The sequence below is a fragment of the Clupea harengus genome, unplaced genomic scaffold (assembly GCF_900700415.2).
Source record: "Clupea harengus unplaced genomic scaffold, Ch_v2.0.2, whole genome shotgun sequence".
NCBI classification, from domain to species: Eukaryota; Metazoa; Chordata; class Actinopteri; order Clupeiformes; family Clupeidae; genus Clupea; species Clupea harengus.
In genome coordinates, this window is record NW_024879925.1 from 779 (window position 1) to 25,311 (window position 24,533).

General features: G+C 43.6%; 1 protein-coding gene across 2 annotated transcripts; it reads right to left on the bottom strand.

Annotated features, from left to right (window-relative positions):
• Window positions 1-5,261: 5,261 nt before the first annotated feature.
• On the bottom strand, window positions 5,262-24,533 carry ap1m1 (adaptor related protein complex 1 subunit mu 1). Of its 2 annotated transcripts, none has more exons than XM_042705517.1 (12): window positions 24,292-24,533; window positions 19,035-19,191; window positions 18,307-18,374; window positions 17,562-17,692; window positions 16,674-16,821; window positions 15,966-16,092; window positions 15,033-15,175; window positions 14,702-14,773; window positions 14,268-14,426; window positions 14,030-14,155; window positions 8,476-8,551; window positions 5,262-6,422 (listed from the first exon to the last, which is right to left on the bottom strand). In XM_042705517.1, exons 1-12 carry the CDS (start codon window positions 24,331-24,333, stop codon window positions 6,400-6,402), a joined length of 1,272 nt encoding a protein of 423 aa, XP_042561451.1. In that variant the 5' UTR covers window positions 24,334-24,533; the 3' UTR covers window positions 5,262-6,399. The 2 variants fall into 2 exon arrangements, with proteins under 2 accessions (XP_042561451.1, XP_042561450.1); XM_042705516.1 differs by having other exon boundaries at window positions 14,702-14,776.

Consider the following 24,533-nt stretch of genomic DNA (forward strand, 5'->3'; position numbering starts at 1 on the left):
AGCAGGGGAAAGTGTGTTTGGCAATGGTGGGTTATGGCACCGTTTGTGCTTCTCAGTGTTTCAATAAATAAAGCACGATGACTACAGGTGTACAACTGCACCATTGAGAAAACGGCTTTGGTTGTGTTGCTGCACAGATGTGTCTTTGATCATATTTGAATGAATGGCTTTAGCGCAATGGAGTTCTGTAATACAATGTCACGCTGGGAAGATTTACAACGCCTAAAGCGAGTTTCCCATGGAAGTTCTCAACCCTGAGAGCCAAAAAGGCATCAAAGGCTGCGTTAAAGTTCAGTGGAAACATTGACTTACCGTAGTGCAGTTGTGTGCTGTGTTAGGATAAGCATGAAGTTGGTTTAGCATCTACAGAATAAAACAATTCACCTAATAGACTTTTTCCCTGTCTGTCTATTCACCAGATGTCTACTACAACTATTATTATTATTATTATTATTATTATTATTAATATTATTGATAGATCTTAAAGGAAGAGTCCGCGATCATGGTGAATGGTTGTTGGTATTTGAGCTCGACAGCCTATCAAATGACACCCCTTTCTCCCATGGCTCTTAAAGCAACGCGTTTTAATTGTTTAGAGCTCGGTCCGAGCCTATTTTTTCCCATTTACAGCCAGGAGGCAAAACACAGATAAATGTGAGACAGACCAAGTATGTATGCTCCAGCCAGGACAGACAGATGTTTGCCGGTCACCATGGCAACATTTCAAACGTGTCGTAGAGTACATAGTTGTGACTTGCGCAAGAACCATTAGAGTGCTTTTTCCATATCAACTGTACAGCGTGCTGTAAAGGAGTGGCTTGAAGTGTGGGTGGAGAACTATGTCAGAATAATCAGGTAATATCATACATGAGACCAGCCTGAAGGAACCACACACATAACTAACCTGTGTGACTCAGATCTTGTCTCCCACATGGATGTTAGAGGTTGATCTTGGAATGTTTAACATGGGCAAGAAATGCTACTGAGGTGTGTTACGTAACCAATGACAGCCTGTGCCGTCTCCCCTAATATCACTCACGTCAGAGCTCCCTCTACAGTGGCCCTGCCTTTGGTCTTTCCCCAGGAGTCCTGCTTCCATGGCAACACTCAATCAAAACAACTGTGCTGCTTGAACTGCTGCCTGCTGCTGGCTCGGCTGGCACAGGTCGAAGATTCACAGATTTAGTGTTTTGCTTATCAGGAATAATAGTTGGGAAAGCGGTTATGAAAGCAGGCCCATGGGCAAGGCCAGATAGCACTGAAAGCATTTTCAATACAGAGGTGAAGTCACAATGGCCAACCTGCTGAACACAGCTAGCCAGCATGATCAGTTTACACTGATTGCATGTATTAGTCATGGTTTCATACCCATCTCACTAGTTATGACTCAATGGTTTTCAAGTGCACAAAAAGATAAAGTTTTTTCACATTGCAGGTACATTTTTAGCAGTACAGTACTTCAGAGTTGATCTAAATATATTTGCGTATCAGGCCTAACATGAACTCCTGACATTAAAGCAGACAGATACAGGGCTAAACTAAAGATTACAGACAGGCCTAAAATATGATAACTTTAACTATCCTTATAAAATGACAGAAATTTGTCACAAATGCTTTTCAGAAAATATAGTCTATGTTGTAAATGTATATCATTTTAAACTTGTGTTAATGTGTCAGTAAAAAAATCAGGCCTTACCTTACTCAGTATGCCACCCATGTCTTGGTGCAGGCCATGGTTAGCTCTCTCACCTTGACGACTGCAAAGCCCCTCGAGTGGATCTCCCAGCATGCACGATCAAACCCTTCAGCCAAGGACACACCAAATGACATCAGAGAACTAGCAGCGATGAAGGCCAACTGCATCGCCCCACACCGCCTGTGTCGGGGCCAAAAAGCCACAATTGAACACACCACAAAGACTACAACCAACGACCAGCATGCACTTTGTGGGCCTCCGTGAGAGAAAATTACTCTCCATATCAACCATAAACAAAGCAGCATTTGCTAAGCATTTTTACACCATTCTCGCAAATGGCACTGGCGTTGTCAGCCCTTGGCCTTTTGATTGTGTAAAAAGAAAAGTTAGAAGAACTATAGCAACAGGCTCCGCTGCCGATTCAAAATTCTCAATCGGGTGAAAAGCCGCAGCCGACTAGAGCCAATGGTGCAGGACACACCGTTAAGACTAGGGCTGCAGACGCTCACCGACGGCCTGACTTTGGCCTGGTGAGTCAGTGGCTTTACAGATGGTCCAGAATGCAGTGGCGTGTCTGGTTTTCAATCAACCTAAAAGGGCACATGTCACTCCACACTCCACCCATGGCTATCTAATGCCTGCCTTCAGAGTGACTTCTGGGGTCTTCAACCATCTCCTTGCACTTTGTCATATTGAGTAGATCTAGTACTTAGGCCCTGTCCACACGGAGCCTGGATTGCCTGAATCCGGAAAGAAATGTTGCCGGATCGGCCTTGCGTCCACACGAACCTGGCGGATTGGGTGACTGAATCCGCAACATTTTGAATCCGGTCTCCAGAGTGGGTAGATTCGAACCCGCTAGTGAATCCGTGTTCGTGTGGACGCCCGATCCGCACACTTTCTAACCCGATGAAGTATTTGCTCCACGTGAAAGCCTCGCAACCTCAGCCTGAACCCTTATAAACCCCACTGCGTCACTTCATAACAGCAACAACATAAACGAACTGTATATGTCGTGGCGCTGCCGCGAGTGGCAGCCTGTTTTAGCAGGTGTTTTAGTGCTTACTTCAAGGTCTCCTCCTGTATGGAAGCTTGAGTGTTGTTCCTCACCTGTAAGTGGCTTTGGGTGAAAGCATCTGCCAAATAAGTAAATGTAAATGTAATGTTATGTTATGTTTGCAATGCACTGTATTGAAAACTGGTTTCATTCAATGGGCAACATATCAAGTTACCATAATTCTTCTACCTTAGCAACAGGTTTGAGATGAAACAGTTGACCAAGAATGCTCACAAACAGGTGTCCCGTTTCATTCAAATGCAATGAACCTTGTTTTAGCCAACGCATCCTTTTGTACTCTTAATCACAGGGCTCGCACGACAGGTAAGGGGAACGACCGTCCATTGACGTCACGCAGGGGATCATAGTCTGCCTGAAGTGCAATCACCAGAGAGGGCTTCCCCGGGACTACTTATGTTGCTAGGCACTGGAGTTCCGATGGTGAAACAAACACGGAGATTCCCTCTCTGGCGCGCCTCTTTGCGACCCTTTGGAATGCCACGCGGTGGGTCAGAGAGCACTCATGCGAATATGTGTCAGATGTTTAACAACTTTGCGTGCCAGCATATTAGTTTAAAGATAGCAGACTATCCTATGTCATGACTTTTTTTGCATGTGCAACTTCCGCCGGGATATCCTGACAGCAATGTCAGTATCATATACACTGTCGCACTTTATCCACGAATTTGCCAATCAATGAGAGTTTTCCAATATCGTGTGTTTGGCCGGATAAAGTGAAACTGGCCTTCTCTGAACTGTCAAATATGGAATTTGTCGAAAGGGAATTTCAGGTGCTACCCACTGCCATTACTGATTACAGGATTATTTTAATTCAGTCGCTCAAACGTTAAACGTGCGCATACTCTTGCCAAGAGAGTTGCCAAGGAAAGTTACCGGTAAAAAGCCCAATACCAAGAGGAGCACAGAACATTTTTCTCTGCGCGTATTCCATGAGAACACATTTTACTACATATAATTGCCCTCTGTATTCTGAATGGGACACGAGAAATATTTCCTTGTCATAGACCACACGTGTACGCGAGTAATAGCCAGGTTTGCTTTGACGCACCTCCAAGCACTGTCTGGCAGGGGATCAAGTTGCAGGTAAGCAGGGGGTGTTGTTCATGTTTCACAAATAGAAGGCACCAAAACAAAACCCATATTAAAAGTCCAGAAAATGCCAATAGGTAAGGTAAATGCATATTTGTGTTTTACTTCAAGATGGTTGCCACAAGAGGCTACATGAATTTATAACTGATATTCATGAAATTATGCAGCCGACTTTAAGTTTGACCAAATACTAGTATAGTGGCAGTTTCTATCATACCAAAACCAAACCAGTCAAGAAACGTTTTACTTGACATGACCTTAAACAGACTAAATTCTCCAGAATCTATTCAGGACCTTAATCTGAAAGTTTGGCCAATCATGATAACAATTCCTCTGAATAAAGAAATTGAAACCTGTCAATCAAAATATCTTTGACTCAGTACATGAAATTACTTCTGCGTGGGCAGTAACACAGATAACACACAATTTCCCCGATTATCTTTTTCAGGGCTAAAGGTCTGCTCTTCTGGGCGCCCAAAGCCAACATAAAGGTAAGAAAAAGTAAATAAATCAGCAAAAGAAATAATCTCCTAAGGCCTCTTCTCACTGCTCGCTGCTCTGAGAGGCTCCAGGAAACTGTGGTGAGCGAGTGGCTCACGGGCCTAAAGAGAAAGCTATGACCTCACCCCAGTTAAGAGTCTGGCGGCGTGGGAACAATGACTGCTCTATGCCTTACATACCCGTCCGAAAAGGCCGCTGGGAGGCCGCTGGGGTGAGATGGCGTAGCACTGGTCCGATGCTTGAGTCACTTCCTCCCGCACATTCCTTCCGCTTTAGCCAGGACAGTGTTTAACAGGCAGGTGACATCAGAGGTCCGACGGCTCACACAACACTATTGAGGAGCGTTTAAAATAATAATAATAAAAAAAGAGAGACTGGAAGAGCACCAATCCCTGTTTTAACCCATAAATCACCTGGAAATGTGTCAACTTTAAATCTTGTTTGTCGTGGAGTGGTTTGAAAGCCTTCTATGTAGCAGAGAGCAGGGTTAATGCCCAGACTTGTTGCAGGTGCATTCAGGCTACATTGTGTGAACCTCCCCCTTTAAAGCAGCATTAACCCAGCCACATAAAATGGCTCTAGATTACATAAGGTGAAATTTCGTTGGGATTTAGGGATACAAGGGTTTTTCGCCATCAGGAAAAAGCCGTCCTACAGACTTCCTGTTTGACTGGCCAGCACTAATAAACACTGCAGCCATCAGAACCACTGAGATCCTCAGAACCAGCGCCAAACAGCAGTTGGTAACAAGTCACACAGCCAGAGGAGAAAAACTCACACAGTGGTTTGTGAATATATCAAGCACTGTCTGGTTAGCATCTCTACAACTCAAGTGCTTTAGCATGGCTTTAGCAACAGCATACAATTATGAACAAAGTCAACACAACGGAGACAAACTGTTTTGAAAAGAGGTACTTTATGATTTCCAAAGACAACAGACAGGTCAACTGTTTGAGAGATGTGGGAGAAGCTGATAGGAATTTCACTGACAGCATCGTCCCCAAAATTGCATTTACGGGCAGCTTTAAAAAGGGACATTACATCATGGCAACACATTGCACCTTATTTGTTTGGCTTTACTAAGGTTAGTTTCAGAAAACGTTCTCCATGGTTAAACACAGGAATGGCAACAAACATTACATGCAGATCTACTGACAGGAGAGAAAGTGCTATCTTAAGCAAAGCGATAACCTGCTTTGACATGGCACCAAGAACGGACATTGGATTAACTGTATTATAAGTGTAGACAGTCATGCCGGCTCTTAGCCTTGCTGTAAACTGAAGGCTAAAACAGCAAAACTGGTTTCAACATTCATCTTCAATGCAGACCAATACTGAATTGGATATGGAGAAGGAAAAAAAAAAAACACACCAAAGATTTTTTCTTAAATTAAATAAAACATAAAAAAATAATACTGAAACAATGACTAACACATGGAATATGGTGAAAAAAAAAAAACTGATTATTAAAAAATAAACAATATATTCTACAATTGACCTTTCTATGACACTGATGACAGCTGAGTGTAATTGTGGAAATGACTTGTTGACCTCCCTATGTGGCGCTAACTGTGCTGCTAACATCTAGTCTAAGATGTCTGTGTCATGTTTGTGACTAATATAACGTAACAGAGTTTTTTGGCCAAGCTACATGTTCCTTCTTTAACCGTCAAATAGTTTGTATAGTTCATTACCTATCTCCTCTCACCATCCACCTACTGTACTAGCATCACTGGCCTGCTAGTGGACTTTTTAGCAGGGATTTGTTTTGTTTGTTTGTGTGTTTGTTTTTTAAAAGTAAACCTCTTGTTTTGCATTGATTCAGAAATGAACATGATCTGTCTCTCTCTCTCTCTCTCTCTCTCTCGGTTTCTCTCTCTCACACACACACACACACACACACGCGCCGACACACAAAGACACAGTAAAGACACTGATGGTCCGTGACAAACTGGTACTGGCGTCTTTCTCCCCCTCTTTCTCTCTGTTGAGGGCTCTTGACGATGGATAAGTGACAATGATCCACATCGCTCCTCTACTGGGTCCTGAGCTGGTAATCTGCAAGCAGGGAGAGACGGAAATGGACTTGTTTAATTAAAAGAACCAACGGGAGGAAATGGGGGGGGGGGGGGGAAAGACAAAGAAAAAGAAGAAGAAACAGAAGCAAAGAATCTAATTGTGACAGCCCGGCGGCTCCACCCTGGACAGTTGGAGCGAGACAAAGTGGGAACTGCAGGAGAGGATGCGGACCCTGCAAGAGCAGGCACAGCCAGGGATTACACAACACAACACACCGCACCGGAAGGAGCAGATTAATATTACTAGTCGAGACCAAATGAGATTAGTGCGGGTTCAGAGAATTAAATAGGGAGACAAAGGGCCAATCAGACAAACGGGCTGAGGCATACAGAACTTGTCATTTATCCCCCACTTTTATTAATGGTCACTTCAGGTGAAAAGCAGTGCACTGACACTGGCATTCCTGATTCAGTTCATATAAGAATATTTCACACACTGGAGAGATTGTAGTTCTGCTGTTACAGCAGAGGACTACAGTGATGGTTCCCGTGTGTTTGTGGAGTGGTGTGGCACTGATGAACGGTTTTAATGCCCCAAAGTAAAGTTAAATCTTGACTGGGCTTTGACTTTATATCTGTTCTCAGAGTCGCACCCCTGGCAAATGACGTTTCACAAGAGCGCCACACGTTAATCAACTCCGCACCCACTCCACAGATCAGATCTGGCCATTTCAGGTGAACTGCGGAAAGCCACCAGGGGATTTCACTACAACTACAACTACAACTACAACTGTTGCCCTACCACCAGCACTGTAAAGGCTCCAGTGTAGGAGCTCAGAGCTCTCAAACAACAGTACGTCGAGAGAACCTTTTGATGACCAGAGATTTCCTCAGACGGTTCACCATGTCCACTTTCACTTCATTAAGAGTGCAGCCTTACAGGAAACATCCCACCATTTCAACATCTCAACATCAAGAGTTTGTACTGCTGTAGGATTGCAAATCCTGGCGTCGACTGGATTTTGCAATAAATCATTGCTTAAATGCTTGAAAGTGCTTTCGATCAGGTGTTTGGTTGATGTAACTTGTGATGCCGACTACCCAGTTGATAATCTCCTAACCTGTCTGTCACCTTCCCAAGGAACCTCTATGGCTGCAGGGCCAGCCCACAGCATGCACAGTAAGTGGTGTGTAAACACTTCTATAATACCTCCAGGTCTTTAACTGGAAATACTTGCAAGGTGTATTATCAAATGGTATCACTTTTTTTAAGTTATAACAGACTGGCCCCCTGGTGATTGTGCAACTTAGCTTTCTTAGCTTTTATGGCCATCGACCGAGTCAGAGCGCACCACCGATCAACATCAACGTTGATAATGAACTAGACACTACCACAGTAAAATAATATTGGTTCACCCCCAGGTGCCAATACACTCCATATAATATTCCCCAAATACTCCAACTAATTGCAAACACTGTCTGCCTAATTCAAAGTGATCTGGATTCATTAACATAAGCACAAAACCTGCATAGAATGCATAGAATTGGAATCTTTGCCAAGCAGCTTTTCCTACACTCAAAGCTATCCGAGCATCATGGCTTGGACCGGTCTGTGTTTGTTCGGGCAGCAATTCAATTCAATTAGAAACGTAACTGTCCGACACCTTAGTGCTAATCTATTTTCAAGCAGTCTGTTCCATTCCTTCCTTTAAAGCTGTTCCCCAAACCTACCCAATCAGTCCCAGGCTGTAGAACAATCTTCACCTTAAAGTTTGGACTACTCCCTCCCAAGACACTTTTAAATCAAGGCTTAGTGCACATTTCAATTCCTTAGTTTATCCTGAGTCATGGAAAGTGCAAACTGTAATGTGTTGTTTTATTGTATTTTTTATTTATTTATTTTCTCTCTTTTTATAGTTATGTATTTTTTTTATCTTAATATTTTTTTTTTCTTCCTAATGTTCTATTCATGAACCTGCTCTATTGTCCATGTTACTTTAATCATCCGACCTGTATAGCTCTATGGTCAGCTATGGCTGTTTTTGAATGTGCCAAAAATAATGTGACTTGACTTGGCAAATGTCTGTTCTTACCCCCATTCTGGGTGATGTACCGCACCCATGGCAAGGCCTGGTAGCCACTCTTCTCAATGATCTTCAGATAACGCACCTGCAAGAAGAAAAAGACAGACAAACAAACAAAACAAACTGATTATTTGATTAACTTTGTAATAGAACACCAGAGCTGAGTCATGAAAAAACTAGTCAGTGTGCCAACAATCACCACAACATGATCGACATTCCACACCCCATTTCAATGCTAGACTTTTCAACACACAGACAGTCATCCAAAAACAAGTAGAGGCCTGACGTTGGTATACTGTACAACACATACAAATTGTGGCCCTAAATTAAGATGCGAGCTGGCACTGGCTGTTTGGGGCCATTGTAAGGCAAGAGGTCCTGCTCAAGTCAAACCATCTCTCCAACCACATTTGTGACTCTTTAAATAAACTTCCCACGCCCATAGTACAGTTGTCAAGGTCACCCAGGTTTGTGTTCGAGAAAAAGTTTCTATTTTTGTGCCTGTACATTAAATAAAGGCTACACGCACCAGCACACTTTGATATGCAAATCTGCGCGAGTGTATTGGTGTGTAAAAAAACCTTGAGGTTACGGGCAAGCACGTGCCTCAAACTACAACATTACAGCAGCAAGCAGGAACTGGGTAAAGAGGAGCGAGAGTATCGGAGCCTGGGAAAGTTCGAGCTTGCTTTATAACGAGCAGCTGCAGATGAAGAAGTGGTTAAGATAGGCACAAAGATTGAGGAACTGGCACCTTCTGCCCTGTCGGTGACTATGTGTCATCCTCGTGCCCCCAACGGCCACATTGCATCACTTAATTGATAGAGTCATTTAAAACAACAACAAGAAAGTGGAGCTTCTTCACAGGCTCATGAAAAGTGCCTCCCCCACATTCCCAAACACACCAAGTCTCCCAAGTCTCTGGAGATGATTTACAAAGAGCGCTGACATGAACTCAATGCCAAACACGGCACCAATGCTCTTGCCAGTAACTGCAAGTAGCACCACAACATATTGAGCTTTATTTTCAAAACTGTGTTTGCTAGTGAGACTTAATTAGTATGCCAGTTTATCTTAAAAAGCTCTCTAGGCTACATAGATGGCACCACTTGAGACATTTTAGGAGAGGAGAGATTTTTTCATGGTAAGAGAACCACTCCTGTCTCAAAAAGTGAAAATAGCCCGTTCACAACAAAATGGCAGCCAAGCAGAGGTCACTTTCATGCAGGTTAAAAATGATTCGCAGTGAAAACTGGTATTTACAATTAAGGTATGGCAGAACACTACTTTCCACACATGCACACACACACACACACAAACACACCCTCAACGCAAAGTTATCTTGCCAAGAGACCGATGATCGGAGTGGCGTCTAGCCTGACAGAGGCCACCGGGCAGGCAGACAGACAGACAGACAGTCAGGAGTCTAAAACTAACTGCAGACGGCTTCCATACTCCTGGCTCTGACAGATCCGAACAACACAGCCAGGAATTATGGGCTGGGATTAAGTGAAGAGTTTGTGTTGAGTTTGGAGGGCTGTTGGTCTTTTTATGGCATTTTATAGAGTTTGTGTGTGCAATGGCCCGCTCTCTCTCTTTCTTTCTCTTTCAAAGTCTCTTGCTCTCCCTCTGGCACGATTAGTGTAATATATGTGCTGCTTTTCTTGCAGTTCCCTCAGAAGCAGTAGTGTCTAGTGAACTGTAGGGCCGTACAAGCGTTCCGATGGTCGGTGCTGAACACCCTCTCATTACTGCTGTGGTGAGCATGCCCTGGTCCGAGGCCCGGTGCACTCCAGGAGTCCGACAGCGAGACATTAACACAAGCTCGATCTCAATTAACAGCGAGAAATTAACACAAGCTCGGTCTCACTTAACAGCGAGAAATTAACACAAGCTCGGTCTCACTTAACGGAAATAATCCAAGTACCTGGTTGAGAAAGGCCTGGGCCTGCAGTTGGTCCTGTGGCTGTAGTACCACATATACATGTGGCTGCGGTATTGCATGATTGACGTACCAATCCACATCTAATTTTGTTCACATTTGAATTAGTTTTACTTAAGTTTCAGTAACCATTCTATCACAAAGAACAAAATAATGGGCTCCATCCATCATGGCAGAGACAAATAAAACCCTAAACAAAACAAAAAACAAACTATTAAGCGCTACAAACATTTCTGGTCGTCTGGAGAGTAGCCGCAGGTCCAAAGTACAGTGCTCCATCAGAAGCTGTGGTCGGCTGCGCCAGACTGCCGTGTAAGCACCTGATCTGGGGCCAGCATGGGACTGCCTCCTGCCTCCTGACATGGGGCATTCCCAATTAGAGCTGGCAGAATTAACGTGGCGACTTTGACGCCTGGATCAGTGCGCCAGGGGCAGCCGGCCAGAGCACAATATACGAGTGAGTGTGTGTGTGTGTAAGTGTGTGTATGTGTAAGTGTGTGTGTGCACTTCTGTGTGTCCTCATGCGTGTTTCTGTCTGTGTGTAAGTGTGTGTATGTGTAAGTGTGTGTGTGTGTAAGGGTGTGTGTGCACTTCTGTGTGTCCTCATGCGTGTTTCTGTCTGTGTGTAAGTGTGTGTCTGTGTGTGTAAGTGCACTTCTGTGTGTCTGCATGCGTGCTTCTGTCTGTGTGTGTGTGTGTGTGTGTGTGTGTGTGTGTGTGTCTGTAAGTGTGTGTCTGTGTGTGTGCACTTCTGTGTGTCTGCATGCGTGTTTCTGTCTGTATGTGTCTGTAAGTGTGTGTCTGTGTGTAAGTGTGTGTGTGTACTTCTGTGTGTCTGCATGCGTGTTTCTGTTAGTGTGTGTTTGTCTGAATGTCTGCCTTGGGAGCATCAAACCCGTCGGCACAGACAGCCCGACCACACACGCATTGGGGGGTGGAAGATTATCAAAAAGCGTCTTGGCGGTTTTGCTCCGGGTTCTTGGGCTCTTTGCTCCGAGGCTCTGCTGGTGTGTGTGAAAACGGCTGCCAGTCGCCGCGGCGACAGCAGAGCTGACCTTGGTGAACCCCGGCTCAGGCCTCACGATCTCCCGCTATGCTGCGCTGCGCCAGTAATGACATGGTGAAAAATTACGGAAAGTTACGGACGTCTTATTTTTATTCACTTTTTGTTTTCTTCTTAAAACCTCACTGGTGACCGCCAAAAAAGGCTCGGTGTGGTTGGAAGACTTGCTCTCAGTGCACCTGCCTTTCCAGCGGTGGAAGGTGGATGGAATGAAACGGGCGAGCAGTGGAAAAAAAACACACAAGCACAACAAACAAACAAGTAAATAAACTAAACTAACAAAAATCGAACATCCTCATCTACACTACCAGCTACAATGTTTCAGGACATGACAGTTTACCACTGAACCGGAAAGTGTGGAAAAAAGAAAGAAAGAAAAAGAGAGAGAGAAAGAAAAAAGCGAAGAAACATTATGAAAGTGTGGAGGGGGCGGGGGTGAAGAAGAGGAAATCAATTCCTAAATGGGTAAATCAGTGTCTTCATTCGATTAAAAAAGGACTGACTTTTTCATAACCCTGCCAAAAGTCCTCCCCATTTACAGGCAGATTGGATTAAAACAGTGGTTTTCTGCCCTTGATTTCCGTGTGGGCAGTTTTAATACAACTTATTACTCCACAAAGGAGGAAATTCTGCGCCCCTCCCTAGCTCATTCTCTCCTTAAAGCGGGGAGAAAATAAGATCACTTCAGACTAATTACCATTAAAAAACCAAATGCAGAGTTCAACAGGAACGCACAGAGTGGACCCTGGTCACATACTGGATCTCCACACACTCCGTCTGCTGTGTTCATGTTCCACTGGACAGGTGACATCTGACTGGCCAGATATGAGTCAGGCCAACTTAATCCTGGATCTTAAGTTGTATCTTTAGTGCTATACAATAAACAGTTGTATCTTATTGTCTGAATAGTTCTAGTAAAGTTTTGCATGTCGGACAAATCTTTTGTGTGTAAGTTGTGTTTAAGTTTAAATTCCCAATCTCACATCTGACAGGTTGGTGAGAGCAAACTCTGGGTTTGTGAGCATTAGCAAGTGAGTGATTACAGTGTGCTCGGTGACACACACACGTATACACACACACACACACACACACACACACACACACACACACACACACACACACACACACACACACACACTCTTGCTGACTGACAGAAATACCCACACAGACAGACCAGCATGCATACACACTGACAGAAACACACACACACACACACTGCTGTCTTGTGTTTGTCTTACAGGCCTCAGTCACAAGGTCTGATGGATCAACAAAAAGTCAGTAATCTGTCATCACTGATACATGTTCTGCTGGCTTTCCCACACACACCACTTAGAAACTATGAGCCCTTCTCACTTTATGTGAACGTCCCAACGAAGACTCATGGATTCCGTGCGTGCCTGCAGCATTCACAAGCCAGGAGAGGAAATCTGCAAACAAAACTCACACTGACCTGGGGTCTGCCTGACTTCAGTTAGAAACCTGCCAACAGTGTGTGTAATGCCCATCAACTCTACCTCAGTTTAACCAAGCGTGTGTGTGTGTGTGTGTGTGTGTGTGTGTGTGTGTGTGTGTTTGTGTGAGGTGGAGGTGAGAACGCCAGGCATGATGCCTGCCTCACAGCATGAAGCGGGAGTCAGTAGCCTGAGCCTGGGCTTGCTCTCCTCTCTTCTCGCTCGCTCTCTCGCTCACCCACCCACCCACCTGCTCTCTGCCAGATGTGGGTCAAGGGGGTCTTTACACATTCCCAGTCATATCCAAAACACACATATCTATTTACACATTCTGGCCCTTAATACGAGGTGCCGGGGGAAACAAAACTGAATTGCATACATGCCTTTACAGCTAATCCATCACACAGGCACCAAGCAGGACCGCACACTGGAAGACCCCACATGTGGCTGAATTATCTCTTCAGAAAGCTTCAGAGCTATCCACTGGGTTTTCCTCTCAACATATAGCATAAAGCCCAACGTCCCCAGCTTGGTAAAGCTTGACAAGTATAACGGAAAACATCCGCTTTGATCATAAAACCACGTCAATTCAACCTCCGTACCCTTGGATTTTGAGTGGACTTCAACATCTTAAGAGCACACTGGTGAAAACTGCACACTCAGTGTGCTTTGAAACTCCGGATACATATAAGTACTATCCCCAGAGATTCTACAGCTGTGTAAAGGTTTCGCTCTGCAGAGCACCTGACAACATGAGCAGATCAATCACTCTGGCAGAAGCAATGGCGCCACCTTGTGTTTTAGATGGGAAACAATGACTGAAAGCCCTGGGTGTAATACAATGAGAGTAAAAAAGTAGGCCTAAGTAGATTAACTGACGAGCACTGTGGTTTGGCACGGTCAAAGTTATGGGTTTAAAACCTACCTTATTTAATAATCTATTTACCACAGAATGGACAGGTTTGATCCTGAGAAAACTGCCCTTTTACAGAATATTTCAGTGTTGGTTTAAGTCTGGATGTAGGTCCTACTGCAGCTTAAAGTGTGGTTGAGATGCGAAGGGGTGCAGATGTGTAAATGTGTGGCCAAAGAGAGTGAGTGACTGACCTGGATGCCAGAGGTGGTGAAGTAGGGGATCTCAAACTTCACACTGATGGGCGGCTTCCCCTCCTTATCCTCGGCCTCCACGCTGGGCAGGCCAAAGTGAGCCCGCATCAGGTACTCCTTCCCTCCCTGACACACACACACACACAAGTTCTGACTAATGACTCTGATCCATGTTAAGTGCCTACCCTCATGTCCAGAGAAAAACACAATAATTAAGTCTTAGCTGCCCTCTACTCACAGGGAAGGACTTGATGGACCAGACAATCTCGCTTGCCTCGGGCACCCACTTCACACTGCCCACGGTGGTCTTGAACTTGGGCGAGTCGGCATCAGTGGGCACAGGAATGTGGATCTCAACGTTGTTGGCGGTCGAGCGCCTCTTAAACTGGCTCTTAGCCTGGGAGAAGACAGAAAAAGATAAAAGCTTTAGATCATGTTAAAAACACGACATCCTTGAAGAACTTATTTAAGAAATGCACTGTTCTGAGTGGGTGTGATCTTGGCATTTAATAACAAGAAACAGTTGTGGTCATGCAATTTAAGATAGCAATGATAAAAGGACCACAATGGAAGCATTATGAATAGCTGTGGGCATGTAATTGAAGACACCAATAATAAAATGAACACGGGAAAGTGTCAGTGCTGAGCTAGGATGAGCTGCTGAGGGTGTACCTTGATCATGTACTCGATTCTGCTGTGAGAGTGTTTCTCAATCACGGACTCGATCCAGATCAGGGGCTTTACCTGCTTTACCAACAGAAAAATAGACCAACACTTGTACCATCATCATACGTGGTGAACCGCAACACAGATCTGAGAGGCCTATAGCTCGATCGCCACCTGTTGGTGATTGTCTGTCATTACAGGTGTCCATTCCAATGTTAACTTAATGATGGTGAGAACACTCAATTTCAACTCCAACTAATACAACACTACCACGTAATGCACATACATGCACACACAACATGGAACCAAGGCACCGAAGACTGATATAAACACTCACGTGCGTGTTGAGCCGGTACGACATGAGCTCGAACTCGCCGTCAGGAGGGATGAAGGAGATGGTGCGGTCGTTCTCAAAGCGAGACAGACGGACACACTGGTGAAACTTCACATCCTCCAGCTCCACAGATTTACTCTTACCACCTGGGCCACACAGACACAGACACAGACACAGACACACACACACACACACACACACACACACACACACACACACACACACACACACACACCGACCTCAACAACCAGCAGTACCGGATCACTCCTATATGCCACTCAATCAGACACATAGCCCAAACCTTCGTTTTTATCTGTATATTGTCCTTGCTTGAGAGCCACCAACAACAGGAGTTACATTTCTTGTATTAGTTGACATATTTGGCCAATAAAGTTGGTTCTGATTCTGATTCAACAACCAGTACTTCTGAATTACTACTTTGCCAAGCATCATCACAGTGACTGTTTTATGAAGCCACACGTTTGTTCAAGTGTTTCAGTTGGTACATTCTCCTAAAAAAAAAAAAAAAGAGGTATTTCCAACAGAAAGACAGACAGACAGATCTCAACCTTCAGTATCGCTGCATTAACACACTGCCAAGAAAGAGACACTGGAGTGATAAACCGTCCTTGATTTAGACATTTTAGTTATGCCACGTGTTGCTCCATTCAGGCAGTGGCTGAGGTCAGTCTTAAGGTGAAGCCATGGAATAACACCATACAGTTATGTGCTGCATAAGAACTCTTTATAACATCATAATGTCTGCACTGCAGTAAAGGAACACCCCAGTCATTTTTATTTGCACAAGATGATTAATGTCCACATTTCATTCCACTTATCTAAATGGCTTGTGCAATTGCCCTGAACGTGAGGCCGTATGCCTTCCGCTATCTCGATCATCTCTGCTAATGTGGAGGTGAATAGGGGAGAACTCACGGCCAGTGTTCTCAAAGAGAACCTTGTCATTCAGCCCCAGACGCAGCTCAGGCATGCCGGACAGGAACACACGCATTTTGATGGAGCCCACGATCTCGCTGCGGAGCACGTTGCCATTGGCGCTCACCTGTGCAAAGAAAACAGCCAGCTCACTGTCCGCTACTCTAGCCTTGTGGTTACGGTCTATAACGCCATGTAAAACACTGTCACAGAACTGTTCAATTGTGGCACAGTCAATGCCTGTGCATACTGATTCATGAATGCTGCTTACAGACACACGGTTTCTGACTTTGAAAGGGAGCTTCAAGGAGCACAGAAATGACTCATGTCCTGGTCCAGGAAAAACAGCCTCAAATAATCCCAATCTCCAATGACATTTAAGTAGCACTTAAGGTGCTTAAAATAAGAGCAGGGCACACTGCGGAGTTACATCACATTCAATATTTACATCTGAGCACCCACTTGTTAGAGTCTCTTATGAATCAGACCATTGTTAAGACAAACAGCCACTGAGCTATACATGGAAACGGCTAATATTCTCGGCAGTCAGCAAAGTCCATGGAATTTACTCATGAAATGATTGTTGTTTCCACTCACTCACAAGCACACGCAGACACACACACTCAGAGAGACACAAACACACACTGTCTGAGAAACAGGAAAGATGCCATCCAAGAAAAGCAGGCTTTCTAAAAACAGCCTTCCTACCAGTAGGTTGACCGACTCGATGACGTCCAGGAACACCTCGTTCTTCCTGTACTTGATGCCCTCTGACCTCCAGGAGACAGCGTTGGTAACGGTCGCCGGGGGGCGGGGAGCCCCCGTGTCCAGCTTGTGCCCCTCCTGAGTAATGTATCTGAACACACACACACACACACACACACAAACAGACAGAGACAGATTCACACAAACAGATAGACAGATTCACAAAGACACACACATATACCCACAGACAGTGGGTGAGAAACCAACAAAAAGAGACTCTTGACCAAAGAAGAAGTTGAGACTGCTGACCAGACACATTGACAATGACAGGACTCCAGCTGACACCATGACTAACTGCAGAAAGTTGGCAATCAGAGAAACTACCCTTGCAACTGACTTATCTTCACTGGAAGGGCTATGTTTGGAGCAAGAGGAAGTAAACCAGGATGCCTCACACCACTGAAGCTACAATAGGGCAGTACACAAACAGCTTCAAACATTAAATAACGCAGTGAGTCAATGTTACCTGTTGGCTCATGGCCGACACAAAAACATGTAGTTCATCTCTGAGCATGCACCTGCTTTAGATAATATTTTATAGATGTTAGTTTTTTTTCTCCTATATATTTATCCTTATAGACTAAAATCTCAGCCATGGCTATTTGCTCTTATCTGTTGGATTACATTTTTTTTTAATCTTTCGCCAATCAGTATTCACTTATTCTCACAGCGCTGAGTCTCGTTCTCATTTATTTCCTCTTTCTGCTCTGGCCATTGGAGCACAAGACTGAACCGACCCTGTTGCTCCTGCTATGTAGCTACAGTAGCAGAGCTCATTATAAAGCTCTCAGTGGTATGAAGTCTGAATGTGCCACGGTCACGGCCACTCACTCCTGCAGGATCTTGCTGTCTGTGGTCTGTGGGTAGCCAAAGTCCATTAGCTCGTCCAGCAGCTCGTAGATGATGACAAAGTTGTCTCTGATGCTCTCCTCCTCCAGCTCCTTAAAGTACTCTGAGAACACCTGAACATGAGACAACAGCAGAAGTAGTGAGAACACAAAAACGTTCCAAACACTTCTAATGATCCTGGTGGTATAAGCAGAACCAGACTGTGCCAATGTTATTAATGAGACAGGATGTGTTATGCCAGTGGTCCCCAAAGATTGAGACATTCACATATTACCTCCAATTTAAGTTTTAACAAAAAAATGTAAAACGAACAGATCGCATCAGCTGCTGCACAGCTTTTCCTAAACATTGTGTCTATATTTGAACAATTTTAATGTAATCAATTATTATTCTATTTGATCAGAGCTCTTTTAAATTTTAATTCACTGGGAGATTAATCCATACAATGTTCACATTGGGTGCATGTCTGTGTATTGTAGGCTAAAGTTTAACCGCTAAACAGTAGGCCCTGATTATATGATATCAGTATAAACTAGGCTATAAATTCATCACCAAATAGCTTAGTTATAGGCTACTATGCTGCAAGAGTTCTGCTATACACAATTTGACCTGTACTTGCACCACACTTTGGGAATCACTGGGTTATGCATAGTCCAACAATAGATTGTTCGAACAACTGTCAGCAAAACATTAACTGATGATTTAGCTGGTATGAGAAAACCTTTACCTGCACAATCTTGTAGAGGAAGGAGAAGACCAGCGAAACACACGCATTTTTCTTTGATGTAGCAACAACTGGTGATAGATTGGTCAAGGTAAAATGGCTTTAGGAACAAGGAAACTATAACTCTGGACAAAGATAGTCTTTCAATTAATCAAGACCTGCACAGTCACACAGTTCATTTGAACCCAGTTATTGAGTGGATGTGTGAGAGGGGTTTGGTGGTATGGGAGCTCCTCAAAGGAAAACACATGACCATTAAATCACAGGGTACAGGGCCATACATCAGTGTCCTCAGTGGGTGTTAGGTGGAAACTTGGCTATACAGAATACACAACTATTGGAGCCTGCTTCATGTTAAGAGCAATAGTGTGTGTGTGTGTGTGTGTGTGTGTGTGTGTGTGTGTGTGGGTTATTCTGTATGTGTGTATCTGCATGTATGTATGTGTACGTCTATTTATATTGTGTGTGTGTGTGTGTGTGTGTGTGTGTGTGTGTGTGAGAATTATAGAAACATAATGTGTTATGAGGTTGATTAAAACATTGATTTCATTCAAGGGCAACAATACAATTTGATCAATGGATCTGGAAAAGGGTTGGAGAAATAGGCAGAGCATTGAGCACCTCCAGGTAGTCTTTTGCTCAGTTTTGGGTCTAGCTGGAAAGGTACAGTTGTTTAGGTCAATCATGGCCTACTGTCATATCATATATAACTAGACGTGTGGTAAGGATACGGTAGAGATTGTTGTGCTTGATCCACATGAAGCGCACTGCTCCGTGGGCCAGGATGGGTGACAGCGTGCCCTCCTCCTCCTTATCCATCAGCAGGGTCATGAAGTGCTCGATCTCGGACATATCCACATCGCCGCGGTAGTTACGGCAGATCAGCACCTGCACACAGGAACAAGGCTGTTGCTTTAGCGCTGTGAGGCACAAAACACTTCTGATACCTTCCTCTCAACCCTTAACCTACTATCTACAGACACAAGCCTAGATCTTCAGAACTTGACTCATATGACACTAAAATGTTTAGCCAACTAGTAGCACCTACTGACTTTTTGCCCCGTGGATAAAAGGCAGAAGATTTAACCTATAGGCCTAATGATTCAGAGAATGGTTTATTCTAGGTGGAATACATTTTCCATCATCAAAATCTTGACCATGCAGCTGGGAAGCAGAGACCTTATTTAACAGAGACCCCCTAAAAGTCATATGGAAGCTTACTTTGACAAAAATGTATTTCCCAGGCAAGAAAAGAGTTTCATAGTGGCCCTATATCACTTTCTTGCTACACAGAACTGCAAAACAGCCACTCCAAAGTCATGGAGTCACAAAAGTAACAGACAAAAATCATATGTAGGCTCGTTTCAACATCTATTGAAATAATACGTTTAAGAACAACTGAGTACTAATCTAAATCTTCCATAAGAGTTTCCCACACATGAAACCAAAGGGTATACAGTGGGGAAAATAAGTATTTGAACCCCTGCCGATTTCGCAAGTTTGGCCACTTGCAAAGAAATGTGTGATCTATAATTGTAATAGTAGGTATATTTTAACAGTGAGAAACAGAATATCAACACAAAAAAAAATCCAGAAAACTGCATTTTATAACATTTATGACTTAATTTGCATTTGATGCAGAAAATAAGTATTTGAACCCCTAGCAAAACATGACTTAGTACTTGGTGGAATAACCCTTGTTGGCAAGCACAGACGTCAGACTTTTCTTGTAGTTGGTCACCAGGTTTACACACATCTCAGGAGGTATTTTGGTCCACTCCTCTTTGCAGATCCTCTCCAAATCCTTAAGGTTGCGTTTTCAATGGGAGGGAATGAGGGAATGAGGTTCAAGCCCAATATTCCACATTACATGGCCCAATCCATAGTCCCCTCGATGCAGTGGAATCGTCCTGTACCCTTGGCAGAGAAACAGCCCCAAAGCATAATGTTTCCACCTCCATGCTTGACGGTGGGGATGGTGTCATATTCAGCATTCATCCCCCTCCAAACGCGGCAAGTCGAGTTGATGCCAAAGAGCTTGATTTTGGTCTCATCTGACCACATCCTGTCTCCCAATCCTCCTTAGAATCATTCAAGTGTTCATTGGCAAACTTCAGACGGCCCTGTACATGTGCTTCCTTGAGCAGAGGGACCTTGCGAGTTCTGCAGTACTTCAAACCATTACGGCGTAGTGTGTTGCCAATGGTTTTCTTGGTGACTGTGGTCCCAGCTGCCTTGAGATCATTCACAAGCTCCCCCTGTGTAGTTCTGGGGTTATTCTGCACCTTTCTGATGATCACCGATACCGCACGAGGGGATATCTTGCATGGAGGCCCAGACCTAGAGCGATGGACAGTTGTTTGGTGTTGCTTCCATTTACGAATAATCGCACCAATAGTTGTCTGCTTCTCACCAAGCTGCTTGCCGATTGTTTTGTAACCCATTCCAGCCTTGTGCAGGTCTACAATCTTATCTCTGACTTCCTTGGTCAACTCTTTGGTCTTGCCCATGGTGGTGAGGTTGAAGGTGTGAAGTATGATTCTTTGGACAGGTTTCTTTTATACACGTCACCAGTTGAGATCAGGTGTACCTTGTTAGGCCTAATGAGGACTAATCTGTGTGCTTCTTGGGCACATAACTGGTCATTGGGAGCCAGAATTCTTGCTGTTTGCTTGGGGGTTCAAATACTTATTTTCTGCATCAAATACAAATAAAGTCATATATGTTATAAAATGCAGTTTTCTGGATTTGTTTGTTGATATTCTATTTCTCACTGTTAAAATACACCTACCATTACAATTATAGATCACACATTTCTTTGCAAGTGGCCAAACTTGCGAAATCGACAGGGATTCAAATACTTATTTTCCCCACTGTACCTCTCTGTCACAGCTGTGTGCCTGCAGTCATAGGAACCAAAATCCCCAACCAAGAATGTACAGCTTAACAGCTTAGTCTCCACACAAACCTATGTAGCTTCCAGACTCAGAATTTTTTCATACATCTACTTCACTCCTGTACAGTAGGCAAGCACAATATTAAAAGATAGTTTCTCAGACAAGTGTAGAACTGTTACATTTACTGGCCACATGAAATTACTTGGTTTTACTTCATGTAGAGGACAGAATACCCTATGATTAGGCTAGCTATTAGGCTAGCTATGGGCACTGGCAATGGGCACTTGGTATGTAGCTGCAACTACTGCTGCTAATTTGTCAGGCCATTAAATATCAGTCAGTTTATTTAGTGAAGATGTCTGTCTTCCCTATTGAAAAAGTATCACATGCTCAGTTATAGCCTATATCTGCTTTTGTTTCTGTTTTTCGACTTGAAGGCACTGAACTGGCATTAGTTAGAGGAAAAGCAGCCATGTTTGTTGCTCAAAAAAGTTGTGAGATGGCTGAGAATGATGATAGGGAAGTTCACATCAAAATAGCGCATATCAGTGCTGTATTCTGCATGTTTATAGAAGTAGTAGACATACAAGGACAGATGAAGCTGTAGAGATGGAGTGGGCGAACTGCATAGAGAGATAGAGGATTTTGCGCTGTATTTCTGAACCTGAATATTGGACATCTACACAATGTCCCGTCACAACGAGGCCCTAACCTTGACCCATTTTTCTTGCTACTGGGTCAAGATAGCAAGAAACTTGAAAAAGAAAAAGACAAATGCAAAAAATCCTGCAAATCCTGTAACTGTGAACATTGGTGAAATTCCACACTAAGAACAGTTGACCAATGCTGAAACAAACTCAGCTTGAAACAAACTTAACGGAGTTCCCCAAAACACAACCCCCAATCCTCCCCTGTTGTACAGTGTGAAGACCATGCATCATTAGGAACATATGCAATACCACTACCGTGTGACAAAACCAGATCACTCCTCTTTCTATTTTATCTATGAAGCATAGTGATGACAGTATCACTAAAGTGGGCGCTTTAAGGCACTGTTTTATGGTACTGTGAAAGACATGCATTGCTCTTGGGATAAACCTGATACTATGGTAAAAGACTGAACTGACAGCAAAGTTAACTAAAGAAATGTGTCTACACACCATTTCCCATCATACCCTAAAACCAGATTGTTGGTGAACTCTGCTGATTCTGCATACCATGCAGAGATGATTAAGCGTCTCCCTCCCCCTCCCCCCTAATTAAACCCAGTGAACCCATTAACACTTGCTATCAGTTAGAGGGGTTACGTAACTGCGCAAGGGGCTCTTACGTATCTTACGTTTCTGTGTAAAAAACGAGTATAATAGCGCCTTTAGCGTAAAAGTAACCAAAAGGCATTGGAAAAGGAGTGCCATGCGACGTCTGGCCACAGTGGTAATGTACCCAATACTGACAATATATAAATGCATCTGGCTCTTCAGGCCACATATACCATCTTTGCTCACTCCAAAAATACTTATGCCAGTTACCAGTGCACTGCTTATTGACAATTAATATGAGAGAAATGCACATGGGTTATGAAAGTTGAAGTAGGCTACTATTTGTCCCCTAAGGAGTCAATGTTGCCAACATGAATGCTCACCTGTTAGGCAGACAAAAAAAACCCCATTGCATCCTGACTTACTTATTTACCCCACATACAGACACACACACAAGGAATAACAAATGCCCATGCAGCATCTGAGCATCAGGTGTACCAAAACAGGCCTGGACTGCATTTCCCAAAAATGTCGTTGAGCTACCACCATGGTAACCATTAAGAAAGAAAAATGGTAAATGTAAAGTAACACTATGCAACAATTTGACACTTTTTGAGGTATGGTTTTATAGGCAACTGGTTTTGGTACCATCCTCAAATTCACTTTGATAGCATATGGTCATGTGAAGGACAGATAAACACATCTGTCTCCCCCACTAGCCATCCAAGATATGCCCTATGTAGTTCTGTGTAACGGGCTGGAACCCACTGCAAAAATGGAAGAAAAGCTTTCACACGCATGACATTCGCAGCTATACTGCCAAAAGACACCAGTTAGTGTGTTGGCAAGCTTCTATCAGTGTCAACTGGGCTGTTGGTGGTGTTTGCAAGGTTTTTGCATGGCTTTTAGGTAGTTAGCTTACTAGTTTTGAAACAGAACTCCGTATTGCTGCTTTAACTACGATACCGATAGTTGTTTGACGATGCTTTTGGGAAACACATCCCTGATTACCTGTTATAAGAATGCTCTCCTCTGAAAAAGACTCAACGCCCTGAATATAATCAGAAATTTCGAACTTCGTTAATTTCGTTAATTTTTGTAACGGTTACCGCAAATGCCTGGTTTGTGACAGTTCCTCTATCTCTTTCTGTCAAATGCATCAATTAATTGAGCATGATCTAGCTAGCTAACTAGCTATCTGGCTAGTAGCTGAGTAACATACCGTACTAGTGATAGTGACACATAACAAAATCCACTCACTTCCACTACATTTATTCATTCTTTCTTGATCAATACAAAGACATATTGCTGCCCAGTTAACGTGACCTAGGTGAATACCACCTGCCTGGATAATAGCAATGGAGGTCTGATAGTCAGTGATTACGCCGCTCACGGTAACGTAAGCGGAATAGCTACGTTGGCAGTGTCAACACAGCCCTAGACAGATACTTACATAGCATGCTAGTGTACGTCAACGTCAGCTATCACATATGTGCTAGTATAGCATTTATAATGCACGTAGATGGGCTTTAGCTTTAAGTTAACTAAGACCACAGCATCAAAATAGCTCTGGTGTAAAAATGACAGGTAAGTTTAATCAGAATAGCAACACCTGCATGTCTAACCCGATAAAGGCAATATTGTAATAGTCTAGAAAATAGTACACTATGAAAGTCATACACATCAGTGCTGTTACTGACTGCCCAGAACATGAAGAAAACACGGATAGCTACCTAGCTATATCTATCCATTCCTACTGGCCACTTGTTTGTGTTAGCTAGTTAGCTAGCGATATGTACCAGTAGCTTCTTGACAACGTTCCGTTATCTTACCTTGCCTTTAAGATCTAACACGTATACGGCACTTGCCGACATCTTGGGGTTCTTCGATCGCTTCCTGACGAAGCGATTATAGTAGCCTTGTTAAATAATACCCTGCTTTATATACCAAATATATCGCTAAATGGGAACATCGAAGTGTTTCTCAAATATTTTTAACCCCGAAAATCTCGTTTTCCCTCAATGAGGAAAGAGATTCAATGTAACCGGTTTTCTTCGGCTGACATTTGCAGGTA

Bases quoted from the DNA above. Each gene is read 5' to 3' on its own strand.
- ap1m1 (XM_042705516.1), bottom strand. From the start codon at position 24,333: ATGTCGGCAAGTGCCGTATACGTGTTAGATCTTAAAGGCAAG. The intron at 16,822-17,561 runs GTGAGTGGCCGT...GTGTGTGTTCAG, and splicing joins GACAGCAAGATCCTGCAGGA to ATACATTACTCAGGAGGGGC. The intron at 6,423-8,475 runs GTAAGAACAGAC...CCCTGCTTGCAG, and splicing joins GTACATCACCCAGAATGGGG to ATTACCAGCTCAGGACCCAG.